This window comes from Syzygium oleosum, unplaced genomic scaffold (assembly GCF_021117445.2).
Source record: "Syzygium oleosum isolate NSW1041296 unplaced genomic scaffold, Sole_v2.1 Sole_v2.39, whole genome shotgun sequence".
Classification (NCBI taxonomy): Eukaryota; Viridiplantae; Streptophyta; class Magnoliopsida; order Myrtales; family Myrtaceae; genus Syzygium; species Syzygium oleosum.
Genome location: NW_026607523.1, coordinates 2,489,881 through 2,516,774, shown reverse-complemented (window position 1 = coordinate 2,516,774; position 26,894 = coordinate 2,489,881). Strand labels below are relative to the sequence as shown.

General features: G+C 38.9%; 2 protein-coding genes across 2 annotated transcripts; one reads left to right on the top strand and one right to left on the bottom strand.

Moving 5' to 3' along the window:
- The first annotated feature begins 2,358 nt into the window (after window positions 1-2,358).
- On the top strand, window positions 2,359-6,218 carry LOC115691335 (protein mago nashi homolog). Its single transcript, XM_030617932.2, has 3 exons — window positions 2,359-2,639; window positions 4,592-4,768; window positions 5,960-6,218. The coding sequence occupies exons 1-3, from the start codon at window positions 2,418-2,420 to the stop codon at window positions 6,017-6,019; spliced, it is 459 nt and encodes a 152-aa protein (XP_030473792.1). The 5' UTR covers window positions 2,359-2,417; the 3' UTR covers window positions 6,020-6,218.
- Window positions 6,219-7,041: 823 nt separating this feature from the next.
- LOC115691337 (uncharacterized) lies at window positions 7,042-15,586 on the bottom strand. Its single transcript, XM_056305786.1, has 7 exons — window positions 15,446-15,586; window positions 14,909-14,984; window positions 13,351-13,901; window positions 11,468-11,896; window positions 10,986-11,078; window positions 9,099-9,238; window positions 7,042-7,735 (listed from the first exon to the last, which is right to left on the bottom strand). Exons 1-7 carry the CDS (start codon window positions 15,584-15,586, stop codon window positions 7,300-7,302), a joined length of 1,866 nt encoding a protein of 621 aa, XP_056161761.1. The 3' UTR covers window positions 7,042-7,299.
- Window positions 15,587-26,894: the final 11,308 nt, after the last annotated feature.

Below are 26,894 nucleotides of genomic sequence, written 5' to 3'. Positions count from 1 at the left end.
CTAGGGTCTCGTCTCCCTCTTATACTTCCAGCATGACTCCCTTCTTTGGATCGTCGTATTATGAAAATACTTAGCATTTTTGTCCCCTTATTTCAGCCATTTATACAAGACCTCATTCCCAATACATCTCTTCTTGTCGCCAAATTTTTTTTTATCTAGTTCTTCAATTGTTGGACCCTTTCTCTGTCATGCTGAAGATCTTGGCCAATCTTCAGAGAAGCAATCTATCGTTGGACATTGGAAAATTTCTTCTTGCTCCATGAAGACAACGCCATTGTAACATCATTCAACTTTTTCGTCAAATTCTTGTTTTCCCTATTGGAAGAATGCCATGTTGATTTTAAAATGCCTTCATATTCTTCATCGTCCATCCAAAATGCCTCGGATTTGAAATCCTTTCGTCTCTTCACAGCTTCTTCGGAGAGTGATAGTAAAATAGGACTATGATCTAAACCGATAGCAGGTAAGGCAAAGGCAACTGCATTAGGAAACATAACTCTCCATTCCACATTACTAAGAACTCGATCTAATCTTTCCTTCACAAAATCCTCCCCTTTTCGGTTGTTAGCCCAAGTAAACTTGCATCATTTGCATTCTAAATCCATCAGTGAACATTCTTCAAGGAATTCCTGAAAAGCCACTGGTCTATAGTGGTTTGCCATTCTTCTCCCCACTTTCTCCCAATGGTCTAGAATTTCATTAAAATCCCCAAGACAAATCCAGAGAATGTTGTTGACTGTATCAATCTTCTTGAACTCCTCTCATAACAGAATCCTCTTCTGGAATATATATATGGGGCATGTACAAAGGTAATGCGCATGAGTTGCTTGCTATCTTCATCCTCGTAGACCAGGTTAATGAACTCATCCGAGTAAGATTCCACTAAAATTAATACTCGTGTCTTCCATATCATAGTCAAACTCCTCGCAATCCCTATTGAGTTCACAACAAAGCTATGTTGAAAATTCAGCCTTCATTGCAACCTGAGTACTACTGGTTCTTTATGTTTTGGTTTCCATTAGGAACATTACACTGGGCCCTTCTTGAGCCACTAAGGCTCACAAAACTTGAATTGTCGGAGGTGTGCCTAACCCCTAATAATTCCAGCTACAAATCTTCATTGGTACCCTAGTGATTTATTAGGGCTAGCTACTAAAGCCCATTCGGTTTCTCCTTTCAATATTTGGATTCGAGTCTCAAGGAGTTGAGTCTCATCAAGACCTTCCTGATTTAGCTTCAAAGAGCCATAAGGGAAGACCTTCCTGGATAAACCCCGGAACCGGACCGAACAAACGGGTAGGTTCCAAGATTCAAAAACCAGGAAACAATCCTAACAATGTAAGTTTCCTGAAAATGACGACCCCTAGATAGTCAGACATGCCTACGCTCTTGGTGGACACGGCACCATGTGTCCATTGTCGCGTCATCCGTTCGCTCAAAATATGGTCCGCTAATGCGGCAACGTCGGATTTTGGACGGCTATCATGTGCAAAAGTCTAGTCTAAGATGTTTTTTTTTTCCTTCTGTCGAACCGAAAAGGATTTATGATGTCACAGAAAAAAGGTCTTTCAAAAGTATGTGCCCCTGATGAACCGACCCGGTAAAAAAAAAAAGGGTTAATACCTTAAACTGGTACATCTGTGATAATTTTAGCCCGAACTAATTTTTGGACTACGAAAAATCCTAAATTGATATACACCTATGATAATTTTACCCCGAACTAATTTTTTTACTACGAAAAACCCGTAACTAGTACAACTATGATAATTTTACCCCGAACTAATTTTTTTACCACAAAAAACTCCAAACTTGTACATTTGTAATAAATTTACCCTCCGTTAAATTGGATTAATATCTGAAAAATCATAAATTGTAAACTTGTGACAAACGAGAGGGTAAAACCCCAAACCCGGTACACCCATCAACTATCACATTTTATCAAACTCAATAATTTGACTGGAAAATTTAACGAAAACTAACGAAGGGTAAATTTATCACAAATGTACCAGTTTAGGGTTTTTGATGGTCAAAAAATTAATTCGGGGTAAAATTATCACAAGTGTACCAGTTTAAGGTTTTTCGTGGTCAAAAAATTAGTTCGGGGTAAACTTGTCACGAGTGTATCAGTTTGGGATTTTTCGTGATCAAAAAATTAGTTTAGAGTAAATTTATCATAGGTGTATCAGTTTGGGGTTTTTGGTGATATTAACCCAAAAAAAAAAAAAGGAGTGTCGGTTTTCCTGTTGATCCGGTCCGGTCCAGAACGACCCGGCCCGTTACGCTCTCGCAAACCGCCATCACGACGGGATGGGGTCACCATAGAAACCTAGCTCTTCATTTTCACGAACACCTGCCAGACCGAAAGGCCTTCTTCGAACCAGGGAGAGAGGGAGAGAGGAAGAGAGGGGGAGGGGGAGATGGCGCAGTACGAGGAGGAGAATACGGAGTTCTACGTACGGTACTACGTGGGACACAAGGGGAAGTTCGGGCACGAGTTCCTGGAGTTCGAGTTCAGGCCCGACGGGAAGCTGCGGTACGCCAACAACTCCAACTACAAGAACGACATCATGATCCGCAAGGAGGTCTGGCTCAACCCCGCCGTCCTCCGCGAGTGCCGCCGCATCATCGCCGAGAGCGAGGTTCTCTTCCTTTTCAACCCCCATCTCTCGCGCTCTGGTTTTGGGTTTTGTTTTTTTTTTTTGCTGTTGTTGTCTGGGTCCGTTGGTTTTTGCTTCGTTCTCGCGTGGTTTTTGCTAGGACTTGCTGTGGAATTGGAATTGGGGAGGTTGGGTTCTTCGTTTCGTCTCGTTTCGTTTGCTGTGTTTGGTTCTGTTCCGTCCCGTTTTTTTTGGCGTCTAGGGTTTTCATACGGCGTGGTAGGGCTTGGATTTAATGGAAAAAAAGATGGGATTTTTATGTATGATTTGGAGGAGCTGTTTCATGGGGTTTCCCCTTTCTTCTTTCTGGGTTACTCATTAGCCTGCCAATGCTAGAGGTTCTGTGCAGTATAGCTCACTGGATTGGACCTGTTTTTCCCTTTTAGTGTTGCTTATTGGAAACTGGGTATGTTAGTTCTTTAGCTGAGCATTTTTGGGAGAGAACAGCTTCGGCCTGTTCTTGCTAGGAACCTGTCCTTTGCACATTCTGTGATATCTTGGATGGTTCCTCGTGTTTTAGGACATTGTTGGGGAAGGATCTTGGTGTTCGAGTGTTGGACTATCCGTGCATTTTTGTGGCGTAGATTTGACTTTTGTTTTTCAATTCTGGGTGCATAGAACGCAAGAGATAAGAAGAGCCTTTGTGTTGATAAATCAGAATCGGTATGTTGGGATTATCTGAGGATTTAAATTATTTCTTCAATAAAGGTTCTGGTCAGTGGTAAATCTGTGGCGTGGCAGCTGGACACTGACTGGTGATGATTTTGGTTTGATTGCGGTCAGCAGCCATAAATTTCCATTAGATTCAGGGTAGTACTCATTGCTGGGTCACTGCCAATTTTCAAATTTTGTTTCTTATGCATTACCTTTTTTTCCAAATACTGGCTCTAATGGATCTGATGAGATCCATTGAAAACTTCTGTATCCTCAAATTTGGAGATTTGGCAATCGGAATCATATGTTTGATGTTACTGAATGTCAATTAATGACTGGAGCACTTGCCCTGTGTAAACATGATGCTTGCTTTTGTGTGATAGACACACACACACACACTGAGGGGATAAAAAGCATTGTAGAATTTGGCCTCATATTTATCCAATGAGGAATTTGTCTTTCAAGCAGAAAGTTGTCGCCTTTATCCTAAAGAACTTGTCACTTACAAGCTTATGAACATATTAGGAAAACAATTATTTAATGAAAGAAATATATGGCATTGTCGCTCTTCTCCTTTTTGTCTCCAAAGTTCTGTGTTGCACAGTATAAATACAAATGGAGAAGAGATGCTTAGAAGCTCATATAAGTTGGGACAATTCTGCCTATGTTCTCGGTTCCTCATCTGAAACTGGTAGTAGAGAATGGCAAAGAAAAAAGGCAGAAAGCTGGTAATAGCGTCTATAAGACATTGGCAATGATAGTTCTTGTTAGAATTTCTGAGATGATCTTTGCGCCATGGTAAAAGTTTCATTTGTGATACCAGTTCTTGAACTACTTGCCGTACATGTAGTGGGGAGGAAATGCATTTGTGTTCAAGCATATGTTCTCATGGACTTTTGCCACTTTATGAATTTATTATGTATGCTTGTTGTACCTGTCCATGCATAGGCCGGTTTTTTCTGTCACCGATCATCTTTGCGCCATGGTAACACTTGATTGGTTATACCATCATTTAAGGGCTTCACATGCTTCAACTTAATTTGCATTGTTTTTTCATCTTACTAGTGAGATAAAGTTGTTAGCCCATTGGTACTCCTTGAGGTTAAGTTTGGGGATTCATTTATAGTATTATGGGTTTTGTCCTCCTTTCAAAATGGATCAGTTACCTGGATATCTTTTTTTCTTTTAATTATTAGTTGTATCTTATTGCTTCTTGCTTTAGCATATTTATATCACATTTCTTCTCGGTGTATAATTGGGTAAAATCGACTGTATTTTAGATTATGAAGGAAGATGATAGTAACTGGCCAGAACCTGACCGTGTGGGACGGCAAGAACTTGAGATAGTGATGGGGAATGAGCACATTTCCTTCACCACCTCAAAGATTGGTTCCCTTGTTGATGTGCAGACAAGCAAGGACCCTGATGGGCTTCGGATATTCTACTATCTTGTTCAGGTTTCTCTTCATCAACTCTCATTTCTTTGGCACTCCTTATAACTGTGTGTGGTTGATATGTAATGCTTTGGCATGTTTCTCCTGTGATTTATATGTAGTTCCATTGTCTTTGGCACTCCTTATAACCGTGTGTGGTTGATATGTAATGCTTTGGTATGTTTCTCCTGTGATGCATATGTAGTTCCATTGCCTTTGCAGTGAATACGTTGTTTTGCTATTCTAGTTTTACGGTGGAATATACGTGTTTTCCTTGCCCTCATTTTTATTGGTGTGTCCATAGGAGTTCTTGGCCATGTACAGCTAACATATGTACACGATACTGTTTCGTGTTAGAATGCTATTCATTTGATCAGAGACCTGATTACCAAGAACATTTGCATTGCCATTTCTTTGTTGTTTCAGCGGCTCGTCTTACTTGAGACCTAACTGACAGTTCTAACATGCTTAATGCTTATACTGGGTTTACACTACTGTGGCTTTTTAAGTCCTATTCCAGTTATATGCAGATACTCTTTGGCATTTGGTTTCATTTGAATGTTCTTAAGGCTGGAATCTTTTGATTTGGTGTGAAGCTGTCTTCTTTCAGCTTATATCCTCACTCAGAGATTACCTTTCTTTAGATGTGCTATAGTATCTTGGGTTGCCATCATTGATATGAAAATAAAATCCATTAAAGTTTCCTGTTTCAAGTTCATGTGTTATCCAAGTGAGGAGTCAGATAATATATTCACATGCTGGAGGAAACAGGCTTGTCACCAGCATGTGTTATACACGTGGAATGTGAAATGGTTTGTATTGGGTGGAGTTATCCTGGATAAAAGGATGAGAACAAGGAACTTGCCACATGAAGCCCCTTCACCCTCTCCAATAATTTAATGCTGCTTAAAATACGATTAGCTTTAGTTAGTTAAAGTTACTTTAACAATGGCCCCACATCCATCTCTCTACTAGCAGTATACTCAAGAGTCTTGAAACTCCTTCAGCTAAGAGAAAAGACAGCTGAAGCCAGGGGCTTCACCTCTTGAATCTATTTATATCTGTTGATGTTTCCTTTTAAATTCATACATTCTATTATCCCATCAATTATGGTAAGGCAATAGGAGAAGTATGCTATGTCAACTCTTTGTCAAACACTTTGGGTTAACTCACAATCTTGAGTTCATGATAATAATAGAATCACTTGTGGTGCAGGACTTGAAATGCTTTGTGTTCTCTCTCATCTCCCTCCACTTCAAGATCAAGCCAATATAAGGAGGACGTCTCCCAAGCATGTGGCTTCCAATTGTTTGATCCTTTTGGCGGTAGCCTCGTGGTCTGTCTTCATTGATTGAGCAGCATGCATAGTTTGGTATTGTGCACTTTGAGTATGACTGGTGGAATCTCCTTGTTGAGTTTTGGGTTTGTAACTAAACGATGCTTTTAACTCGAAATACCAGAACTCTTGATGCTCTCTCTCTCTCTCTCTCTCTCAGCACATGCCCGCATGCGCATGTGCACAGTGCTGGCTTCTCTTTAACTCCTTGGAGGAGGAAAATGCCCGACCTCGCACCAATTCAGTTTCAAGATTATGTTTTTGGGTGATCAGTATGTGGCTAGTCTAGCTAATGTCTGTTTCTTTGTCTCAGTGTTGGGGCAAACCGCATGTATACATGATCCAATTTGCGCAGCTAATCTTATGCGTTCGTCGGAGAAGAAAGGATTGCTTGCTAAAGCTGCAGATACTGTCTTAATGTCTTTTAAGAATAGTGACTGCTCCTCCTGGTTCAAGTTGTGGAATCTATGATATAAGTACTAGAAAATGGTCGCATAATGCTGCGGGATTTGCTGAAATTTCAATATTATTTTATTTACTAAAAGAAATTTGTAAATATTTATCCACTTCATTTATATTGAAGAACGATATATGTTTGCGGGGGTATAGAATAATATTAATTAAGTTAACCTTTTTGTAATAGACATTAAAGTACGGTGAATCCAAATCCAATAGCTACAATAATTACATGAAAGTTAAAGTCTAATAGAAAGGGGAAAGAAGAAAGCAAGAAAGAAAGTCTGATAGAGGAAGATAAATGGGCCGCTGAAATTTTGATCATTTTGACGTTACGTTCGCCGTTTCTCTCGGTTTATCATGTGTGAAGACTAGTGATCGTGGGTGTCGAGCAATGTCGTGAAGACTCGGGAGCAACGGTCGCGAAATGAATGCTGCAGCGCTTTCAATGCTGGAAGGCCAGAAAAGTTGCAATGGAGTATCATATGTAGAAGGAAACATGTACTTCCAGGCACCTGAACTCACTCAACATTATATTCAGAGAACAAGAGATTCAATGCAGACATTAAGTGCCCAAAGCCTATTTTGTTTCCTAAGACTACTATTTTCGGGCTGCCTATTGGGTATGAACTCTGAAGAACACGATGAACGCCACCGTTTTCGATATGCTGAAAACACTCTGCACATCCACGTTAATCTTTCTAAATGGGATGATACTTCATGTAGAAAGTAACAAAGCGAAAGAAAAATCTTCGGTCCATATTTACATTGGTTTGGACCACCTCCTCTTTACCTCAGTTTTCCACCGTACTTCCCTCAGCTTCCCATCCAAACCATAGTCTCTCTCCATGACAAGATTAATGCCTTCATCGGAGTACCAGCCAACGCCAATGCAAAGAATCCCGTCCTTATTAATGTCGACGTAACTGGCAACACCACCGGGCAACCAAAGAACAGTTGCATCTTGCATGTCGAGCATCTCTTCCTCCCCAAAGTATACTAAGTTCTCGGGGAAGGACCTTTTCTTTAAGGTCTCGGTGCAGAGGTAGACATATGGGGTCTCATTGCCTTCTTCTGCGACCGTCTCCTCGCCATATATCGGTGTGGCACTCACCTCAAATACCTTCCAGGAACCAGTGAGATTCGATGGCTGGGTTCTTTTCCGCAGTGAAAATGGTTTCACATCAAAGTCCATATCGCTGTCACATGACAACAGGCAAAACTTAGGTTTATTCCACAGGAAAGATTGAAACCACAAGCATAATTTTGATAAACTCGAGAAAAACCAAAGACCCTTAACTCATCTCAGTTGGCCAAGAAGGATTTGGAAGGAAAATACTACAAGAAACAACAGATTTAGGCTCTTGAAGGAACATTCCTCTTCAGTAAAATTGGTTCATAAGCATGTAATCCAACCAAATAGGAGCCAATCCAGGGAACAGAATTCAGAAATGCAAACAGACCAACCGGTGTGGCATACTCTTTAAGAAGGGACAGTTTAGTCTATCACATATCTGATAATACTCCCAAATTACGAAAAGATTAAGACCTTCATTTGTCTAGGACAAGCATCACCGCTTTGGGTATCATGGCATCTAGTTCGTTAGGCATCCTCCATAACCCTTCAATCTTTTCTTTTACTTTCAGGAACTGTAATGAAGGCAGCACTATGATGGGGAATAACACCATAAACAAACCATCCATTAAACAGCGCCACTTACTGCAAAATGCAGGACATGAAGTACAGCAAAGTCGTCGCAGAAATAATTCACGCTTGTCATCTCAAAATTCATTCAGATGATTTTTTGCTGACTAACACTATAGGCCTGCAGATATAAAAGACTCTGCACGATCCTCCTTGTCCTCTCAATTGGTTCTTTATCAACGAAAAAGTCTGTAAAGTAAGCAGGGGACTTTTTCTGGACTCCATCCACTACTTAAACATGATATTGTGTCTGTCTACCAGACCAACAAAGTTAACTTTTCATTTTGACTACTGAGCAGGCTGCCTGAGACAACTTGAGAGTTGAACATCTCTAATAGGGCTCTCCAGTTCAATTCTAGTCTAGTCATATAAATTTTTGCTATATGCAGAGTGAATCACTGCAACTCCACTTTCATTTTAGTATAGTCAGGAACCTACTTGCGATTGGCAAGGTGCTTGAAGGATCAAATCATAAGATCCTGGAAAATCAGAAACTCATGTACAAAATTCAAGTACCTGTGCCAAGTAAAGTTTCAAAATATTGCTTCAAAGACCTATATCATCTCCATTACTTCAATTTAAGTAAAACTCGTTTTAGAAAACCTAAAATGTCATGATATAGAACTTTCCAGTCTGAATATAAATTTAATTTAACATAAAGTCAGTCAAATTGCACCTATCTCTAGGAGGATGAGTCTCTAATGATCCTACCACCTTAAGGTCTACTTAAGATCCGAATTTTTTTTCGGAATAGGAACAGATCATATTATTTGGACCAGGATTCTCGATAAGATGGAAACACAAGAAGTCGAAGGATGAAAACATATCCAATATTAATGCAACGTGAATTACATTACCTTTCATCACGAATATTTGCTGGACTAACCCACTCTTCTTCATAAACGGCAACTCTCATTATCTGAATGTCTGCACCCCCATTGTTGAATTCTATCGTGTGGACAATCCGGAGTCTTTTGTGACAACCTTTAACCAGACACTGAGAAAAGAAAAGGGCAGATTAAGAGTGCAAAAAAGAAAATTCACATGACTATTTTTATTCAGAGAACAAAACAAGGCATCTAAATTAAGCACTAAACAAAAGAAGTCCCTTCATTTTCGTGAGCGCTGAAGCAGAAGCTTAAGTCTGATCTGCCTAGGAAAGTTAGATAGAAGCATTCGTAAAGCACCAATTATGTACGATAATACAAAATTCTCCATGAAAAAGAAAATTACCCAAGAAAGAATACCACTGTCATCATAAGTCACAAATTATCCACAACCACTGTCATCTCCGTGCATTCTTAGAAAATAAAACGAGTCCATAGTAGTCCCTTTAGATGTGAGAATTTGACTGTAGCATTTTACGGATGATGCACCCTTGTTAAAAGAAATTACTAGACCATTTTCTTTTGGCCTTGTAGTACTTACTTAAACTAAAGAGAATTCTGGCAGAGCAGCATGTATTAGAAGGACTATTAGGGCAGCAGAATCAAAGAATGTTCAAACCCACTAAAGATGACATGACAACACCACAATCACATGAAAATGGAAATCAGTGACAATGAATCAGAGATCATGAGTCCAGCACTGAGCATTAAGTACTCTGTTTCCTATCATATTGAGTTTCAAACAAATCTGACGCTGAAGAGTATAATCAAGACAAAACATACTCTTTGACCAACAAACGCAATTGCCTTTTCTTCCCTGATTTTATCGTTCTCTTTGATCCAGGTATAAAGATGTGCTCTAAGTGTAGGATAACCAACCAATGACTACATATCTTCCATTATATCTGAAAATAAGAGCTGGCTCCATTAACTCTGACAAAAATCAAAGCTCACACGAGCTGCCTAGGTATTTGTACCAAAAATTCATATGATCTCAAAAAAGAAAAAATGAGAAACCCACTAACATTTAGAAAGAAATAACGTATCACAATGAGACCGCGAGCAACTTGGTTTGCGGAGAGCAATTTAAATTGCTGCAAATTCTTTGTTTTCGTAACGACACTGGGCAATAGATTTTTCTACACCTTCCATAAATTTATTGTCCACCAAAGTCCGCCTTAGTGGATGAAAGCTAAACAAAGATCACAACTTATGCTCTCTACCCATTGAAAAACAAACATTCATGCCTACATCAATGGATTAGAATATGGTCGACAAAGTTGTAGGTGGTGATTAACCTCTTTAGTTGTGGCTGTCACAGTGGAAAGAGGGATTATGCTAGTAAAGGAGAACCAAACACAATAGTCAGACAAGTGTTTATCAAATTTCCTAGCTGGGATCTGTACATATATGATGCGGTGAAGTCTCTTACACAACTGTAGCATGAGGGGCAGGTAGTCTTACAATCAGGAGGGAATTGTCGGATTAAGGGGAAAAAGAAACTACAATATAAACTATTCATACATGTGTACACATTGAATACTGATCAATTGTCACCATGTGCAGACCAAACAGTAACTTAATCTATGCTTCTTCTTGTTCAGGGATCCTTTCTGACCTTCTGGTTACAAAAGGAGTACAGACACATTGTTTTGTTGCCCTAAAGACAGACTGTTATTGGAGGATGTCCTCCAGTCTCAATTTCCTGATAAAAACTAAGCATGATGCTGCATTCTACTTAACTCAAAATAAGAATAAGAATTTGCAAAAAAAAAAACAACAATATTAACTTAACAAGTTGCATGTAACAGAAAACCCGCACCCACGTGTTAAATGTTCAAAATTTGGACTATTTACCTGCTCGAACTTGAAAGTGGGGTTCAAGTAATAATTAGAATCATCAACTTCACCGACAGGAATATCAACTGGGCCCCTGGAATAAGATCCATCCTGCAAAGAACCCCTCCAAGTAAAAATTTGATATTCGTATCCTGTCTGATATATTCAAAGTTGTTTTCTGCTACTTTCCGAATGCAACTTAGTACAACTAGATCATAAGTACCTTTTTACCATAAGTAAGATGAAAATAGCTTTAATGATCTGATCATACTAATTTAATCAAGGACACTATCCAAGATATTTGTGTAGATATTTTTTAGACAATTACATACATCGGAATATCCCATATGCCCACACTATAGGCTTTCCAGCTTCCATGAATCAATGAAGCATTGAGCGTCAACTTGGACAGCTTAGTTGTTCACGTATTAGCCAAACAATTTTCCAGTTGCATGCATGTACTTTCTCATTTTCTGAAAGTAATATGAAGCAGTTCATACCTCAAAGAATACCAGACCACGTTCATAGCCCATGACATCTTCTTCCATCAAATCACTGGCTCCAAAGTTGAAAGAATCAAATTTTGGCAGCATACGATCTGCTGCACTTTCATCAATTTGGTCCTTATTTCCATCTTCAGTCCCTTCTTTGCTTTTCGTATTGCCTCCATTGTTCAATGATATTTCACCATAGGGATTCAGAGTTACCCAGTTTATCTTTCTCTGAATTTGAGATGTTAATTCTCCATTCGATGCTGGAATTTCCTGAACACAGGAAAGTGTGTAACAGTCATAGAGGTTCTCGTTTTTATTACCAATCTCTATGGGTTCCATTTCAGCAGTGATAGGTGAAAATACAGCTCCCACTCCCTTCCATATCCCGCTCACACTACTAGCAAATGTATTCCATACTGGTCTTATTACTGGTTCCTGAAAGGAAAAAAATTCCATGAGTTCATTAAGTTCGAGAAGACCAAAAAAATAGTCATTTCATATCAAGCGGTCTGAGGATGGCATCTACTTTTGTTGTGTTTAGATCATATATCATTTTATACTCATTCAGATGAAAAATCAATTCTTTCAACAATTTTAGACTTGAGTCAGCACAAAAGTGCCCAACCCATCTCTAATCATTTTGGCCCCACAAATGTTTACCGAGCCTTTGCAGAGTAATACTTGCAAATGAGATTTTTATCTTCCTTCAAATATAAACTTGGAGATTATGCAGGACATAATCGGAAGTTTCAGCAACAAAATTATGAACAACAGCAACCGATGCCATTTCTTCTTCACTACTTCCGAAATCATTTTTTCTGTTATCGAGACGAGGCAATATAAAGCTCTTTCCCCTTCTAGAGAAAGATGAAATCGAGTCTTAATATCAAATCACTGCAACAATCTCAAATGTGATGGAGATCTAAAGAATATAGTTCATTACAGACAGATAGAGAGCCGAATAATGCTTGAAATCAGTCCATCAACAAGTATTTCCCAGGAAAACTGCACCAATTTCATCGCAAGCAATGACTAACCATACAACATGTATAGCTGACACTATACATATACAATGCAAAAATCAGGCGATTTCTCTCCTTTTCTATTTTGATTAAGCTTTAAGAAGAAGTTCACTATGATGCACCAAGGGGATGCCAACCCATTTACAGAAGAAACTCAAGGCCAATATCTATCCTTACTTCGTGAGTGCATACAGAACCTACAGATTGTACAGCAATCCTCATGAAACATTCTTGATGTCTGCTCAAATTAAATCATTATCTTTCCAGCAGCTGCATTAGTGAATGATCAATTATTTCAAGTGCAGATCACAAGTAACTCCAGATTCCATCAATCTCAGAAACTTTTTGTATCAATTTGGGAAATCCGTCAATGGCGCACAACCCCATTTAACCCCAAATAAGCGGGATATTCAACAACCTCAACGGAGAAGAAAGCATTGCCAGAAATTATAATTTGCTTAAGAATATCACACCAAACATATGCCAATACTCAAGACCAATAACTGGAGCTAAAATCAACTTTTAAAGGGCAGAGAGGTGCTAAGAAACTAAATGAACCATGCCGTAGCTTCCTGATAAACACTATCTGTCACGGTTCTAGTGAAACAGATTCAAAGAAGCCACAAACTTTAAGCAAGTAACACGTTGACATCGAAAGCACCTTCCTCGGGAGCACATACGGATAGTCCGATAACCTTCATCATTTACATCGAATTACAGAGCGACGACAACAATACCTAACCGAGAAAATGAATGAAAGCAACAGGAGTTTCCCCAGCCATCGCGCCGTCCAAGTTCGAATCCCGCACAAAAAAAAAGTAAAACAACAAAGCAATCAATACAAGAAGGTGATGGAGCGAACCAAACCTGAGTCTGAAGAACCGTCTCGGCCTCCATCAACATGGCGCCGGACACCATGACCTTCCCGTCCCTCCCTCGCTTCCCTCTCACCACTCTCCTCCCCCTCCCCCTCCCCCTCCTCGCCCTCTCCTTCTCCGCAGCGGCCCTCGCGACGTCGTTGTCGACGCTCCACACGTTCTCCTTCCTGTCGCCCCTGACGCTCACCCGCTGCTTGCTCCCCCCGCCGCCGCCGCCGCCTCCGCGGCGCCCGCGGTGGCCGCTCCGGGGCGCGAGACGGGCGGGGCCGGGTCTCGGGGCACCGACGCCGGGAGAAGACGGAGGGAGGCGGAGGCTGCGATTGTGAGCGGAGAGGGAGTGGCGGAACCCCAGCGGCGGCGGCTGCGGCGGAGGAGGAGGATTGAGGGCGGCGACGGCGGCGGAGGAGGTGGTCCTGCAGAGGTGGAGAAATGGAGATTGCATTGCTTGCTGCTGCCGACGAGCTTTGGAGAAGATTTGAGTGAGTGAGAGTTTGCAGGCAGTTTTTTGGTGTCGAGGTGGAGGTGGAGGTTGACCGTTGACTATTTAAGGTTTAATTTTCTGATTTTATTTGAATATATATATTAGTAAAAAAAAACTATAGAATTAATACCACAAAAAATCCCAAACTGGTACATCTGTATCAATTTTACCACAAACTAATCTTTTTACCACGAAAAACCCCAAACCGGTACACCCGAATGCCCTTGATATTATCCAAATTTCAATGATTTAGAGATAGATTTTTAGTTTTGTAAAATTTTGAAATATTCCGAAAGTTCTAGTTTTTTTGCCAAAAAACAAAAGCATTTGATATATGATATTACATCAAACTCAAGCAGTTGTATTATACATGTAGACAGCAATTGCTACAAATATGCGATTAGTAACCGAGGAAAATTTGAGAGAAACTGAAATTAGTACAAACTCGAAACAATCCCACCTTGCGCTTGAGAAAATAAAGGGATCAGAAATGAAACAAGGCCGAGATGACACGATCCTACCCGACTTCCAATTATAATTTCTTGACCTAAAATGTCTCGTACTCGTACCTGAATATGAACCCAAATCGAATTAAAACCGATTCAACCCGACCATTTGTCAAACTATTTCGCGATCTTATATAAAGTGATGTAGGCCAGTAGCCGAATTAATAATTCTGTCATACGTCGATATAATTGGAGAAATATTTTTTTCCTTTATTTAATGTTTATTTCTACGTTGGGTGTGCAAGGCAACGGAATTACGTTATGGAGTTGACAAACGACATGGAGAAATAAGCCCACTTCCATCTTAGTGCTGGTCCGATGTTAAGGGGCCCACAGGATGATTGGGCTTGGAGAAGTAAATTTCCAAAATCCGCAAGCTGGTCTTATCCGGCCCAATAGGCCCAATAGGCCCGGAAGATATTCTGTGTGGTGAGCTCTCTCTCTCTCTCTCTCTCTCTCTCTCTCTCTCTCTCTCTCTCTCTCTCTCTCTCTCTCTCTCTCTCTCTCTCTCTCTCTCTCTCTCTCTCTCTCTCTCTCTCTCTCAAAATCTTGAGTCTCACCGTCTTGGATTCCTTTTTCAAAATCCCGGCGAAGGCGAAACTCTCCCTGAGCATAGTTCCGGTAATCTCGAGCTCTCTTTTCAGATCAATGTTATAGGTCGTTACCATAAACTTACGTAAATACTTAAAAATACGTCCACATCTTTTGTCGAATCGGGAATAGAATTTTAATATCTAAATAGACCACCATCCTGTTAAAATAAAAGCACGAAATCGCGAATAAATGCCAATCGATTAATATAGAGACCCGAGGTTCCGTGCATGCTCATGTTTGTCAATAAAAATGCTTTAAAACCGTACTTTATTTTCCTAAAGAGCTATTTTCAACTCTTCAAACCCCAACATTATAGGAAAATAGCTGAAAGGGATCACTACGTCATCCTAGAAAATTTGCATGCCCGAATAAGAAAAATGGCTCCGTCGTTTCAAAACCTGCTTAGATAGAGAATCAAAGGACATAGGCGCCTGATTGACGACTCACGAACCCTATCCCTCCCAAATTCTCGTCTCGGCTGTGTAGACCCCGGCACGACGCACCGAATCAAACAGCGGCAACGCCATCCGGCAGTGACGAATCAGCCATGAGAGCTTCTTGTCGAGGTCGATCTCGACGTTGCTGACCCTGGTCTCGATCAACCGAGCATGACCTTGGTGTCCCAGACGACGTGGCAGGGCCATGGGTGAGCTTGGCGTGGCTCTAGGCGAGGGACTCCTGCTCGGAGAGCACGGATCTGAGCGAGGGAGAGCACAAAGCGAAGCGAATGAGCACTCGAGCGAGGGAGAGCGAAGCAAGAAGGAGCAGTTGAGCAATGGAGAGGGAAGCAAAAGAGGCAGAACGCTTCTGTACGGTTTTATAAAAGGGGCAAAATTGGACTTTCAATAAGTTTTTGAGGGCAAAACAGGAAACTGACAAAAATTTCATTAATTCATAGTTTCAGCATTCAATATGCTGAAAGCTCAACTTCTCGACCAACATTGACGACAAGTCATCACATGATGATGTTTCCCCCATTGGACTATCAAAATATAGTTAACCCTTAAAGTTCCAATAAATGTCATCGTTAGGGTCCACACATCATCGTTATCACACATTATGTGACAACATGTTGTCACACGATAAGTTATCACACGACACGTAGTCACATGACACGTCCTCATACGATACTTCATCACATGACATTATCGTTATGCGATGTATCATCACAAGACATAATATGTCAACTTCTCCCACGACGACAAGTCATCACATGATGATGTTTCCATTGGACTATCACATAGTTAACCCTTAAAGTTCCTTTGAAGGCTAAGCTCTCCATACGCTCAATATGTTGTCACAAGACACATCATTAGGAAATATTGAATCATAAGTCCTAAATCATAAGTCCTAGATCTTTTTTTAAAGTGCAAGCAAGTCCTTTTGATAAAGGATACATAAAATTACCTCTGTGGCACTTAAAATATTGTGTGTCCGGCATCCTCAATTGCAATATTAATTTAGGGTTTAATTGCATTTTCACTAAAATTTTAGGACTTAATTACATCGATTAAAATATTTAGAAGTTGATTGCACTTTCTGGTAAATGTTTGGAATTTAATCGAATCAATCGAAAGATTAAAGACTTGATTGCATTCCGTACATGAGGTTTTGGACTTATGGTAAAATAAATTTTCTCCACGTCATCACATTACACTATATTACATGACATAACACTACATTACACGTCACACATGCCATGTCATCATCATTCATACAGGCATGCATGTTCTCGAAACACACAAGCACACGTAGTACACGGAGTCATTCTCAGAGCGTCACAGGTTACGAATCATTCGCCTAATTTCGTCTTCAAATATATAAAGATTGCATCCATACTTTGCGAAATAAAATGATAAATGATTTTAAAGGACTCAATCGAAAATGTGGTACTGAGAAGGGTGTCATGAAGGTGGTAACCTTGCCCCGCACGTTATCGAAACCCCCAGGTAGTAGATCTCCGAGTTTGTGATAGACGAGTCACCTTCGCCCGCGCACCTAGATTGATAACACCATGAAAAGTTTAGGCAGTAAAACAGCCATTGCAGCACGTCCAGCCTCTGAAATCAGCACGCTGGGTACTTGGTTTCCTCAGTCCACAGCCCAATCATACCAAATGAACGCATTCTCTTAGCCAACATGGTTCTGTTAGAACGTACCAAGATGCTCGGTCGAAATGATCCGATGCTTGCCGCTCGAATCTGCATAAAACTCGGCTCGACCGACATCGTTTTCTCTCTCCAATTCCAAGTTCGGACGGACCATGGAGATAGCCTCTATAACCAACAACTGCATTTGGTAGCCAAAATTATGCAGAACCATTAACCGGCTGTCGATATTAGTCCCCAGTTTGTTGTCCTTTTCATGGATATAGAGCTTACAGAAATGTCATGGCTGTGATCAAAATGACTGTCATACCGAGCGGTTTCACGAGCCACAGGAACAGAACTTCTCTAAGCTTTACAGAACAAAGCTGGACATATATAGCAGTTACAGAACTAGACATATATCACATAATCATTCCATATACATCAGTTTGCAAGCTTTCGTGTATGACAAACATATAGTGGTGAATGTCTCTCTTTTCCAAAGCGTGCGAAACCTTTTTATTACAGGATGACTAAGAGAGACATACAGTTGATTCCACAAATTGAAAGCCAGGTTCATGCTAAAGTTATTGCTCAACTTAATAATAATGAAAAGCAAGTGCTCGACCTCACCGGTGTTGGAAAAATATTAGGTAACATGAAAAACAATAATCGTTGGAAATCTGTTGAAAAGGATGAAAAAAATAGGATTAATTGTCTGAGGCATGCAAGCATCGTCCTTAAGGATAATTTCGCTCCTCGGAGTACGAAACTCGATGTGATAGATACAACAGACTTTCCACACAGAATAATAAAAGAAATAAGAACAATATTATGTGTATAACCCGACAAAGAAATGAAAGATATGAGAAGGAAAGGAAAATGCTCTTTTTTTTAATCTAGTGTATCTTAAAAGATTGTGGTTTGAAGTTTAATTTTAAATTTGATAGAAAGAAAGAGCCGTTAAAAAATCACTATAAAACAATTGCTAATTATCAAAATAATGACCGTTGTAAAACCGTTATAAATGGAGGTTTCATAAAGAAATAAATCAAATGTTAAAAAGCCGTTACAAAGCCGTTATACAGCCGTTACAAAATGATGACTTTCATAGCGGTCATAAATTCCATCAAACTCGTTACTTTTAAATATTTCAAAACCATTGAAATATCCAACAACCGGCACACGCCGAGCGCATTGTTGGGCCGCACGTGTCTAGCGAGTCACCAAGTGGTTCCAAGGCCTCACGATCCCGGGCCGTTTCAAGGACCAAATGTTGCAGTCTAGCTCACCAATTTCGATTTTCAGTTTTGTATCATTTTTCGAGTGCTTTGCATCAGCAGCAATATGTTTTGAAACATTCCCTTTTGTATGCACAAAAGGCCTCTCCCCCTCCCATTTTGAGCAAGGTAAGTGGCATTCCCTCTTCTGTCAATTTGAATTTTGCTCTCTATTTGTATAATAGCTGTTGTCCATCATGATTAGTTTCTGCTTCTTTTACAGCCAAAAGGCATGCACGTTCGTCAGAAGACCCTTCATTAACCCTGGATTAATGCAAACATAATGAAGGTGGAATTCTGTCGATATGTTACATCTTCACATTCCCTCATATTGTATGAAAACTCAGCAATCACCTTTTCTTTTGTCATAATGAACCAAGTAAATGGGTCGGGTTGGGTTGGGTCGATGCCCCGTGGGCGGATTAAACCCATTTAAGATCTAACAGAAAATAAACTAACCTTTCAATGGAAATGAGAAACGCATTGGAGGTAAAGATTATTGTGAAAATTGAAACATTAACTGATTTATATTTAAATTTTATTAACTTTTTATGTGTACACATAAAATGAGCTTTTTCTCTGATTTTTAACGAACTTCCAATGTAATAAATCATAATCTTCCTATTGAAATGGTGGTTTAAAGATCTTCCTTAGCATAGATATGCTCAATCATATCAATCAATAATAATTTGGCATTGTTTATTCCATGGGAAAATGACACAAATGATCCTTAAAATTTGGCTCAGTATGTAATTTCGTTTCTGAACTTTATATTTGTTCAATTTGGTCTATCAACTTTAGTCTAATCTCCGAATTATTAATTGTTCAATGTGATATCTGAACTTTTTATACATGTTCATATCCATGCATTATATGAAAATGTTTAACGTTGTCCCTGAACTTGAGTCATAACATTAGATATTTTCATCTAGTCTATGGACTATATTGAACATTTATAAAAAATTCAGGGATCATATCAAATTAAAAGTTCAAGGACGATATTGCACATTAGGCTAAAATTTAGGGTCTGCATTGAATAAATTAAAAGTTCAGGAACAACATTATACATTATGCCAAAGTTCATGGACCATTTGTGTGATTATCCCTTGTTCGATCAACTCTCCAACGTTAATAGAATTTTTTACCATACATAATGAAATTGTCCTATAGCTTACTGCCCAGTATTCTGAAGACTTGTAATTATTTTAAAATTATTTTTGTTCATCACATTTGCTGAACTATCTTATATTGACATGAAAAGGCCAAGCCTCTCTTTCCTTACTTACATAGAGGCCCGAAGAGAGGATTCAAAGTGGCCCTCAACTCGCTCGACTCTCCCCTTTCTTAGTCATATGGAGGAACACACGGTTTTGGACTACTTGTAATTATTATTTTTTAGGCATAGAGACAAAAGGGGGAAAGTGGGCACAATTCAAAAAAAAAAAGTTTTTAAAAAAAGCAGATTAAAAAAACATATCCAAAGCACAAACTCGACAGCTCATAAAGGCAAGAGCAATCTAATGTGGGTGACATTGGCCCTTTCGTGGTGTAGAAAGCTGTTTGGTCACTTTGCCTAACAAGTCCCATCTCATCTTACCCAACTTGAATCGAGTGGAACAGAAGAAGAAAGGGAAAGAAGAAAAAGGAAGAAAGAGAAGGAAATGCTTGGCAAAAAGATATACTCACCCCCACCATTTTTCTGTGTACTCTCTCTTGAATTATGGATCGATTTCTGCTGTTGTCCCCATGGACGTCCATGTAAGAACTGATCATACTACGCAACTCAGCATGATAATGCGAGGGGACAAAGGGACATAGGGCAGTTACAGCATTGTGAGGGAACAAACTACACCAATACCAACTTACGGGGCCTCGTACCAAAAGATATAGCTTATAGTAGAGGGGGGGTCTCGAAGCTTATATTCAAGCCTATAATGACCTGTTCAGGCGATGCGGGACTCTTTCTCCAACACGCTCCACTGGTGTGATTGATGCCCAATCGTCATCACCAAGACCCTAGGGACTCGCCTAGCCACCGGGGATGGAGGGTTGAGAGAGTGACCCCGATAACGTCAACCGAACATCGGGCTCTGATACCGACTTACGAGGGTCTCGTACCAAAAGTTATAGCTGATAGTAGAGGGGGCTCGCGAAGCTTATATTCAAGCCCAGAACACGCTGCCTAGGCAATGTGCAACTCTTGCTCCACTCTAAACATGTGAGTTGTGTTAAAAAAAGCAACACGTCAGGATTTTGATGGGAAAATTAGGAAAAAAGTCATAAACCTATTGTACATATGTCATTGCGGTTCTAAACATTTCGATCTTGCCAATTTAGTCCTAACATTTTGACGAATTGTTAATATAGTCATTCTGACCAAATTTTGGCTAGAAATTGCTGATGTGGATGCCGGCGGTCCTACATGACATGGCCGGCATTAACGTGAATAAATTTTAAAATATTTTAAAATTTTCTGAATTTCATATAATTTTTATTTCAAACCAAATCCCCACATTTTATAGTTGCAGGTGGGATCCAAGATTCCGGAACAACAGTTGTGATTATCTATCATTACCCTATTCTTGGATCTAATTGATAATGGCTGACAAATTGCAGGGGCTTTCGAACTCGGGATTGTCGAAGTCAGATCGAGTTGATCCATCATGGGCGCCCTACAGATATTATTCAAATCCAACATTTGATATATATACATATAATTACTTCATGATTCATTGATTTAAACTTTAGAGTGAAAATAGATCTGATCAAACATGATGATCAATTTAGACTTAAGCTCTCAGTGGATGATTTATTCATGACGAGGTATCATATTTCTTTTGCGCAACCCCAAAAGCTAGTAGCAAAGCCGATGATTAATTTGATGGGTGCGATCCCCATTATGCGCATGATGACATTTGGTGAAGGAATCTCGTTCATCATCCAAGTTCTCGAGCAAAAGTTGTCGTCGTGGTTTTAGTCTAGCGGGAGAGACCATGTATCGGGTGGATGTCATGTTATAGTCACGCAGTCCCGAGTGCTTCCAAGGGTCTATGCATGACTGTAGATGTGGCAGGTGGAAATGATGAATGTTTCGGTCAATAGCAATGAAATGGAGATTCGAGTTGAGACATATGTCGGCGGTATAGAAGGATAATATCTAGATTAATATTTTGTAGGCACGTCCATGTCCATTTGACTCAACTTTTACATACATACTTCAGATAGAATGATATTTATGCTTGATAAAATTATCATATTTTTTAGTGACCTTAGATATTAAAGCCTTATCTTATGTTTAATTGCACCAAACATAAAATTGAATTTTTTACAATCCTGAGGATATTAAAAGGATTTCTTATCTCACCTTATTCTATCATATCCCAATCCGAATCCGGATGACCAAACGTAGTCTAAGATTACTCTAATCGAAATACACTATATTAATTCGAACGCACAAACTTTCGTGCCCAAATAAAGTATCGGGCGAGAAGTACAACTATAAGAAATCTAATCTGGCCAAGAAGAAAACTCTTTCTTTTTCTTTCTTAATCCCCAACTTCGACATTTGCGATTGTTTACTGTGAAGCTGCATTATCCCAGTGCGAACACGTAAGATTAGCCCTTGGAAGCATTAATTGAATCAATTTATCTTCATTTTAATAAAGAAGGATCAATTAAATTACAATAGGTCATCATCGATCTTCGCAAACCCACATTGACATGCAAATCCATGTTTTTAGAACTGAAATATCGGGACTAAGATCGCGACCTTAGAGGAAGGGTAATTAATAGAAAAATAATATCATATGATATAATGTACTAAACATGTAATTTAATTCATTATGTATTGGACCAAGTTCCTAGGAGGAATGGAATAAATTTCGTGCCAACCTAGGTTTAATTAAAAGTCCATGGATCGATGTAAGATGGGCGTGTGTGCTCATTTAATGGTGGATAGAGATCCGGACCATATTTAGCAATGCAGATTTTGACAAGATCTTGTCTAAATTTCATAGGATCTTTTCTAGGTCAAACCCCCACTCGGATTAGTTTGACTGCAATGATTATCTTGGTTGGTAGTCAAATGTCAATTTAACAATAATAATAATGATAATAATAGATAAATAAAGGGTTTATTCCTTAAAAAATCTCAAATCGGTCTATTTATGATAAATTTATCCTAAATTAATTTTTTAACTACCAAAAACCTTAAATTGGTATGATTGTGACAAATTTATTATCCGTTAAATTGGATTAATACCACAAAAAAATTACAAATTGATAAATCTGTGACAAACAGAGTGGTAAAACCCCAATTTAGAACACCCGTCAACTGTCACGTGTCATCTAATTCAGCAATTTGATGGTAAAACTTAAGGAAAACTAACAAAAAGTAAATTTATCACATGTATACCAATTTGGGCTGTTTGGTAGTTAAAAATTAGTTTGAGGTAAATTTATCACAGATATATCAGTTTTGAGTTTTTCGTGGTATTAACCATTCAATAAATCGTTCTCTTAGGAGTTCCTATGATTTTAATTGCCCTCAATGTGCGTCATGAAATGAAAACTACTTTTTCATAGGATGATTTTATATGATTAATTATTTTTCTTGGTTACTAGATGAAGCTTTGTCTCTTCAAATGCTTAAATTGTCAAGAAAGAAAGGAAAAAAAACAAATGGACGAGCTACGAGAAATTGCATTGCCTCTAATAACTTGAGACGTGCCTGTAATTACATCAAGTAGACAAAAAGATATATACAATAATAAGAGAAAATGCGATAATATGTGCTCTTTACTTTATTTTTTATGGATCTTGTTAATGAGGGGTAACTTTTTTAACTACACCCGGTAAAGAAATATATGCTTACATTTTCAATAGATTAATTTTACATAACATGAGAAAGATAATGTTTTGAAAATGAATGTTTAACAAGTACTCCAAAGATATTCGTTAACAAAATCCTTCTTTGATATAACCATCATACATGAAATTGGCATCAATAACAAGTAGACCTCATCACGAGCTTAACGACCCGACACTCCCACACGAGCAAGCCCTCCAATGGCGAGGCTAGCCCAAATCTTTTGCCACAAATGAATGGGCTCGAAAATTTTTCGAGTCTAAACTCAAGGTCTAGTCGGGACACGCTCTAAATCACCCGCCATCTTCATAAAACGAAACCTCGACTTTCAAAAATAAAGTTTTAAAATCTTTCTTTATATTGTCAAATTTCGTGCTTATTTATGTTATTTATCTTCTTTTTAATTAATACACATGTACTCTTCCCTTTCCTTTTTCTTTTCTGAGCATTTTTTTTTTGTTCATTTCTCTTTTGTCTTATTTCGAGCTGAAATACTGAGATATATAACTGTGGCGCAAGCATGTACTTCTCACATGCCGAAGCTTTCTATTAAATGGGGCGTCAGCACCTAGCCATGTTATCAAGTTTAGGCTTGGACTGGCCTGATAAGACTCATATGAAGTACGAGCCCCGCACAGGTCTAATCTAAACCCTAGATATGTTGGTCGAGCTGCTCATGAAAAAGGCCAAACCGGAAAAAGAAAGAATGCTGCTATGTTGGTTTAATCCTTTGACCTATGTTTGTCAAATTTTTTTTTTCCCTATTGTTGGTAAATCCTACGGGCTACGAATTACAATCATATAGTACATGCTTAGAAAAAGGGCAAGATTCACATGCATAGTGTTCTTTGGCCCTACCTTCTCGCATGACATCAAAAAGAATTTCTTGCCTCGTGTTACGAAAAATTTCCATTATAAAAGTAATATGCCCATGTTATACCTTCATGATAACTTGGGACGTAGCTAGGAAACTTGACTTCAACGCTTGGACGTGGAAACTCTCCATGGCTTAGCTGCTTTGTGACCTTCGATATGATGTGCATATTTAGTTATATTTTATGAAATACATTATGTGTCTAGCTAGTTCCCTAGACTAATGTGATGTGATGAGTGATTTGGTAGAGTCTTTATTAGATATTAAATGCAAGCAATACTGGGTTCGGTTGAAAAAAAAATCGTTGATTTGAAAAATATTTTCTTAAAAATAAATTTTTTTTTATTTAAAAAAATTTAGCAAATGGAAAATAGTTTAAAATGGGCTTATTTATGCTCATATACAGTCTCTCATAACACGTAATTTGTGACATCCCTAAATTAAATCATTCAAGGTATTATCCGCTTTGACCCACCTCATACCGAGCTTTACGGTTTTGTCCTTTGGTTAGGTGGGTACTTTCCCGGAACCCATGATGGCATGCTTAACATTTGAGTTCTAATGCTAAGCATTACCATTACATCAAAAGACACATATCGCGAGTTAATTCCAGCTTTACCTAAGAACACTTTCCTCATGTTTTGGTGCGCAATTCGATTTGTACCCACTTCATTTGCCATCTCAAATGTCTGTCAGGAGCTGCTCTTTATCTAAGCCTTTTGGCACTCACGAATACTCTCCACCCTTGTAGGACTAGGTTGTTATATTATAGGCCCATTGGCTTCCATGTGTTTTATTCTCAAACCACACACCTATAGGAGGGAGTTCCGCTCTAATACCATATCTAAACAATCCTGGATTAACTCGCTCGAGGTTTGTCCGCTTTGGCTCGTTCCATGTCAAGATTCATAGTTTTATTTTTTGGCGCACAGGCGGGCACTTTCCCAATAGGTCACCTATCCGATATTTGATTTCCATTAAGCATTGTCATTAAATCAAAAAATTTCGTTTGAGTTAATTTCAATTTCACACACACACACACACACACAGGTTTGTCTGTTTTGGCTCATTTTATATCGAGACTTGCAGTTTTGTCCTTTGGCGTACAAGTGCGCATTTTCCCAAGAGGTCACCCATCTAACATTGGATTTTCAATGCTAAGCATTAGCATTACGTCAAAAGGAGTTGATTCAAATTTCACACATACACACATATATCTCAAGAATACTTTTTTTTTTATAAGTAATTTGGCTCATCCCGGTCCCTTCGCCATGCTAAAAGCCTCTCAGAGTAGCTCTTTGTTCAGGCCTTTTGGCCTCGACGAACATTCATAACTCCCGTTGAATCTGATCGTTACATAATTCATCGGTTTATAATTAAACTAATAAGGTTAATATATCTATCATCTTTTTTCAATTATTTTATGCGATACTGTATATGCTTGCTTGAAATATAAATAATATAGTATCATGTGGGTTCAACCTGTACGTCACCATGTGGGTTCAACCTGTACGTCACCACTGAAACCTAAAGGAAAGGACCCCCGGTTGAAAAGATTGATGCGAACGAAAAGAAAAAAATTAGCAGCAAAAACAATGCCGCGTAGCTGTTGATGATTGGACCAATGCGCAACAAATCTCAAGTTGTCGAAACTGCGACACATGTTTAGCGACCAATTAATTACATAACAAAATTAATAATTAATTATACCCTCTACCATAGTTTAAAAAAATGAACACGAATATCGACCCACATGGGTAGGTCTAGGTTCCTGTACATCAGAGTTTTTCCTTGAATGAAGCCGTAGGTCCACCATAGTTAGGTCAAGTGCTGGTAAAATTCGCCATGGCCCATCGTGTCTAATCACTATTATTCTAAAGTTAATACCATGAAAAACTTCAATCGGTAAATTTGTGACAAATTTATCTCAAATTAATTTTTTAACTATCAAAAATCCTAAATCAGTATACTTATGACAAAGTTACCCTCCGTTAAATTGAATTTATACCATGAAAAACCACAAATTAATAAGAGCTGTAACAAACAGAAGGGTAAACTCCAAACTGGTACACCCGTCAATTGCCACGTGTCATTCAACTCAGAAATTTAACCGTAAAATTTAACGGAAATTAACAGAAGGTAAATTTGTTACGGGTGTACCAGTTTGAGGTTTTTTTGTGGTCAAAAAATTATTTTAGAGTAAATTTGACACTGATGATATGTTTGAAATTTTTCATGTTATTTAACCCTATATTCTAAGTTGTTCATTTTCTTTTCGTCATCTATAACAACTTTGGCTAGGATGAAAAATACAAAGAGAAGTGAAAACATTTTTTTTTTCCAAAAAGAGTCAAATTACCTTTTTCTTAGTTCTTTTAGTGGTAAGATGGAAATAGTTTGAAGGATTGCTAGGACGAGAAAGGAAAGAAATAAGTTTGTATAAGCATGGCCAAGTGCACTCATAATGAGAAGAAATATTTAGCATATGTTCGAAAAGTATGCATTTTCGTTTCCCTAAAGAGACGAGAGGGGGTGATTGTTATAATTATCTCCTCCGATGTTACCGTATGGACATCACACTTTTACGAAATGTTTGATTTGCAAAAGTCCATCTAGTTCGACATTGCATCGTCCTCATGGGACCACTGTGCACTAGAACCGCACATTGGTCTCTAGAGAGGTCTTCGTAGTGTGGGTTAGTCTGTCACTATAGCCTCGAGAAGTGACGATGCATGTGAGCCCAGTTAAGCGCGGGTTGGCTCAGAGCTCAGAGGATTCAAACCTTTTAACCACTCGAAAAGCAACCACCAGAAAAGCAAGCCCTCGTTCAGAACGCGATCCAAT